Source organism: Sander lucioperca, chromosome 21 (assembly GCF_008315115.2).
Source record: "Sander lucioperca isolate FBNREF2018 chromosome 21, SLUC_FBN_1.2, whole genome shotgun sequence".
Classification (NCBI taxonomy): Eukaryota; Metazoa; Chordata; class Actinopteri; order Perciformes; family Percidae; genus Sander; species Sander lucioperca.
Window position 1 is genome coordinate 26,887,131 of NC_050193.1, and position 5,547 is coordinate 26,892,677.

General features: G+C 41.5%; 1 protein-coding gene across 1 annotated transcript in view; it reads right to left on the minus strand.

Annotated features, from left to right (window-relative positions):
* Positions 1-438: 438 nt before the first annotated feature.
* LOC116034443 (CD5 antigen-like) overlaps positions 439-5,547 on the minus strand; it is a 20,615-nt gene continuing 15,506 nt past the window's right edge. Inside the window, exon 6 of the mRNA XM_031277133.2 lies at positions 439-824. Within this exon, the coding sequence (XP_031132993.2) occupies positions 439-824 (386 nt within the window). The remainder of the gene's footprint in view (positions 825-5,547) is intronic.

Genomic DNA, 5,547 nt, shown 5'->3' on the forward strand with positions numbered 1-5,547 from the left:
TTTACAGTGAAATACATTGTGTCTTTTATTTTAAGTTTTTGTTGTGTATTTTTGTATGTTGTTCGAAATAAAAGCATTCATTCATTCATTCATTCATTCATTCATGTCTTTGATGGGGTTACCTGAGCAGGTGAGATGAAGGAAGTAGTAAGAGTAATCTGATCCAGCACACTCCCTCAGAACAGATCCAGACTCAACACAGTCAGACCTGATCCACCACACAGATCTGTCTGAGGACTTTTCTCTCTCTACAGAAACAGCAGAGCCACAGTCTAACTCTCTGCAGGCAGCAGCTGCTGTCTTCAGGGTCCAGTCAGAGTAGTAGTAACTCACTGGTCTCCATTCTCCGTCATGTTTCACCTCCAGTGATCCTGCACAGCGACTGGCTCCTCCCACGAACCTGACAGCATCAGACTCTGAACAGAAACCAGAGAGTCATCAGCAAAAGAACAAAGTGAGTTTCATTAGAACAGAAATGAACCAAATCAGAGCTGCAGCTCCTCTCCTACCTGAGCAGGTGAGTCCAACAGCTTTTCCAGGTGAGCAGGTGTTTCTATCTGAGCCTGAGCTTCTACAGTCCAGGAGAGCAGACTCATGACCTCCACACTGGAACTCTTTGGTCCTCATTGGAGTCTCCACTTCTCCATAGAGCGCCCCCTGGAGGACTGAAGGAGCCCCACAGCCAAGCTCCCTACAGACCACCTCTGCATCCTGCTGGTCAAAGTCATCTTCACACACTGAAGACCAGCGCTGGATAGACTGGTTAGTCTTCACCTCCAGTCTGCCTGAGCACAGACTGGTCCCATTCACCAGCCTGACAGAGTCTGGAGAGATGATAGAAGATACAATAGAGAGAGAGAAAAGACACCAGACATCATTAACAACAGAACTCATCTTTATACCGTGGTCACACCGCCCGGGTAAAGTGTGAATTCGGAGACGTGATAACATACAAAGTCAATAGAAATACGGAAATAGATGCAAAATCTTTGTCATTCAAGCCGGCGTCGTGTATTTCTGAGTTGAAATATTTGAACTGGAGTAAGAAATGTGTGTGACGCTGTGTCTTGAAAGTGTTTAGATCCTCCTGATGTCCTCACGTTGTTGAAGCAGAAATGGAGGAACAGATGATTGTAGCTGTCTGTAGCTCCTCATTATTTACAGACAGCAGATGCAAAAGGAGCTTTCTTTGGGAAGAGTGAAACTACCTATTAAGTTCTGAAATAATGTGTCTGTTGTGTTGATGGAGCAGCTACAATGTTAGCATAGCTCTGATCCATCCAAACTCCATTCAGAAAACAAACATTTTAAAAGTTGTTTGCTTGTCGTCTTGCAGACAGACCTGATGAAGAATGGATTCATACTTTTTACAAATCTGCATCATGAACTTGTTATTTCGACTCACATTTTATTTGTTTATTACAATTACAAAACAGGGAAATCTGAACCTCAGGTAGTGATGGAAGTGGCAGTCATCAACTACACCCTGGCCCCTGAAGACTGTAGTTTTTGGTCTAGATGTCCTTGTTGGTGATTTATACGGTAGAAAGTGACGCTATACTCCATTACAGTCAGTCTTCAGCTGTAATGACAGACAGGAAGCCTGAAGTGTTGACGCCTGAACAGGATGCTGTGTGTTGATGACAACATGTGTATCAGGTGTGATCTAGCATCTACCGATGATCTGGACCACACGGGATCTTTAAAAGAATTAAAATATCAAAGACAGACTGACAAACAGACAGACAGGCAGACAGACTGACAAACAGACAGACAGAGTGACAGACAGAGAGACAAACAGACAGACAGACAGAGAGACAGACAGTTTGAAGCTTCCAGAAACAAGTCCACTTCTCTACACTTTATGATGTCATTGTCCTGGATAACTTTACAGTTCAGTCCAATGGAAACCACTGACTGTCACTGGGACAGAGGAAGGAGCACACACGCGAGTATATAATGTAGGTCATTGTCAGCACACTAATGTATTATTCTTCAATTCTGTCTGCAATGTCTCCCATTGGGACAAATGTGCATCGTCAATTTGATCCACTAAAAGTTCTGTTGTTGCCGCTGACAGACTCAGATTATTATTCTAAGTGTCTGACAACATTATGGAAAGGATCCCTACAGAGATAGACCTTTAAAACCTCTTTAAGACCTTTCTGTTAAACCAGAAACAGCTCTGAGGTCGCTAACACTAAACCCACCAGACTCCATTTAGAAAAACAGTACTTTTAGCGTGTATAGAGCCAGACTATGTTCACATGTAAATCTGTAAACTATGTGTTTATTTCAACCAAAACTAGAGTTGTGATGGTTGGAAAAGTGGAAAGACGACCCAAAACGGGTTTTAATAGTTTTATTTTGTTTCTCTCGACTTTAAAAGCGGTGTATTTTACGATGATAAAATTACTGTTTATGTACATGGAGTCTGGTGGGTTTATAGAACGCAATTTTGCAGATGTTTTTATGTGTAACAAAAGGATCTTACTCTTTAACATTAATCCTTTCCATAATGTTGTCAGACACTTAGAATAATAATCTGAGTCTGTCAGCAGCAAAACCAGAACTTTTGTGAAGGTAAATACAATCAACAGTTGCCCTATTACAGTTTTTCTCAATTGCTAAAACACTAAAACCCATTGGCTGAACAACGTTCTCAGTTGCCTGAACTCATTTAGCTAATTGTGCAGTCTGTTGTCAATACCTTAAACCATTTCTCATGGTAAAACACAATTTGCAGATCTCACTTAGACTTTTCACCAAAACTCTAAACACATTCTCATTTTCAAAACACATTCTGCCCTCTAATGCACATGTCATCCATACTGGTCAACACAAGGGGCAACAATCAAATACAACTAGAGAACACATGGCATTGTTTGAACACAACCACTCAAAATTGATTTCACTTGATTCAAATGATGTGACACAACCAATATAAGCCAGTTCAGAGAGCAAACCGGTCGTTGAAGGTGGGAAGGAGAAAGTCTGAGAATGGATAGAAGAAGCGATGTGAGAGGACGAGGACGAGTGCGTATGCGAGGTGTCAGGGCTGGATACGGCACACAAGAGGATTCTTCCCACGTTGCCTCAGGAGGGACAATATTGCTTGTGATGTGGACGAAGTGCTCTGGCCTGACCCAGCCCAAAGACAAGAGGAAGCACATTGATCACATGTTTACTCCTTTGATTTTTGTCCCGTTTAGTATTGTATACTGTAGTACAGTGTAGGCTGTGTACTGTACAATGAACACATAGTATGGCCCTGAACATTGAGCTTTCCATCAGTACTGACTGCTCAATAGATTTTGACTGGTTAAAGGTTTTTATCAACAAAGACCAAGAATGACAGTATCACAGAGACAAAGGACACGTTTGAGAGATGCAGGGTACAGTAGGGTACACGGAGGAGGAAGAACAAAAAAACAATGCAAAGAGCAAAGCAGAGTAGTCATTTAGGTTAAATTTTGAGCTACTTTGATAGAACATGTTTTCATTCATCTGAAGACAATGACGGAAAAACATGAAATTTGTTTTGAGATAAAAATGTTGAAATCTTGATAGTGTCTATCATTTTGATCACTTTGTTTATGATTTGAGAGCAGTGTTTGATTTTGAACACACGTAAAAGTGTTTTGAGGCGAACGTTTGATTTTGCGAGAGGAGTCCGAGGTTTTGTAAATAGTGCTTGAAGAAGAGGTTTTGTGTTTAATGTTTTCAGAAATTGTGTTTTAGCAATTGAGAAAAACTGTAACTAACATTGTAGCTTGTTTCTCTGCTGCTGACTGCAGAGATCTCTCTTACAGTTTTTTCTGATTGCTTAAGCACATTTTTTGTAACTATTGGCTATTTTTGCAAAACTCTAGACACAAATAAGAAAACCTTTCACCCAATTATCAAAACATTGTAGTTCTCTTGCAAAAGCGAACACAGCTAGATTAACTCTTCACACCTTCGTAAAAATGGTGTTTTCGTGTCAAAGAGTAAACACAAGCCATCATCTACTAAGCACACAATGTGGCAACTACACACTGATGGTATGAATACAAAACACATCTGGCTTTTGCTTTCTCTGTGTACAGATGTCAATTTGAGGTCATACTTTTGTCATAGTGTCATGTAAACATACAAGGATCCAAACTTCAAGTATTGGTGTTTATTCACACTCATCAAAACCAAGACAAAGTCAGAACACAAAATAGTAATTTCACAAAAACAAAAAAAAGTATAAAAGACAGTCAGTCTACATCATGTCGTCTTTCTGGGTCCGGCCACAAAATTTCATCCACATCGCATGCGATATCCTCCAGTCCAAGGCACCGGGGAAAATATCTCCTTGAATGCCGTATCCAGGCTTGACATGATGCCTGATCAATATCTCCACATGCCTCCTCCATTGCCTGTAAAAGGGCTACCTGTTGATGAGGATGACGGTCGTACACTTTCCAACGCCAGGCAGAGAAGAACTCCTCGATGGGATTTAAGAATGGAGAGTATGGAGGGAGGTTGAGTGCCATGAAGAATGGGTGGTCCGTAAACCAGTTGCGGACCAAAGCAGCCCTATGGAAACTTACATTGTCCCATATGATGACATATCGGGTATGCTCTGGTCTCTGAACAGTGAGCATGTCATGTAAGGTGTCCAGGAATGCAATAATATGTGCAGTGTTGTATGGGCCTATGGTTGCATGATGGTGAACAACACCATTTAGGCTTATAGCTGCACACATGGTTATGTTACCACCACGTTGTCCTGGGACATTGATGATGGCACGGTGTCCAATAATGTTCCTGCCATGTCTCCTGGTTTTACTGAGGTTAAAACCGGCCTCATCTACAAAAAGTAGCTCATGTCCCATGGCATCTGCTTCTAGTTCCATCACTCTCTGGACAAGACAAAACAAATGCAACACATCAGGCCCATGCACAGCACTACAGTATGCACTTCCAAATTCAGAACCAATGACACTATAGCTTACCTGCACATAGTCATATCGCAGTTGCTTTACACGTTCTGTGTTTCTCTCGAAAGGAACTCTGTAAATTTGCTTCATTCTTATTCTGTGGCGCGCAAGTACACGACTTAGTGCAGAAATGCTTACACTGTGTATATTTTGAAAGATGGTGTCATTATCAATTATGCGCTGCTGTATTTCGCGCAGTCTTATTGCATTATTGGCAATCACCATGTTCACTATATGGGTCTCTTGCTCTGGAGTGAACATTCTTCCTCTGCCCCCAACATCTGGACGTCTAGCAATTCTGTAAAGTAACAATTTCAGTATTTTTGCATGTATGGTACTGTTGTGTTTCTCATTAGAGTATGGCAGTGCTACAAAGTACTTACCGATTCTCATTTCGAAATGTCCTAATGATGCTTGCCACAGTGTAGCGGCTCAAATTAGGCTGAACGCGTTGGCCAGCTTCCCTCAGGGTCATCCCATGGTTGATGACATGGTCCACTACTGTAGCTCTGATGTCATCAGTTATTCTATTTCTTACTCTTCTTACCCTTCCTCTTTCCCCTCCTCGTCCTCTTCT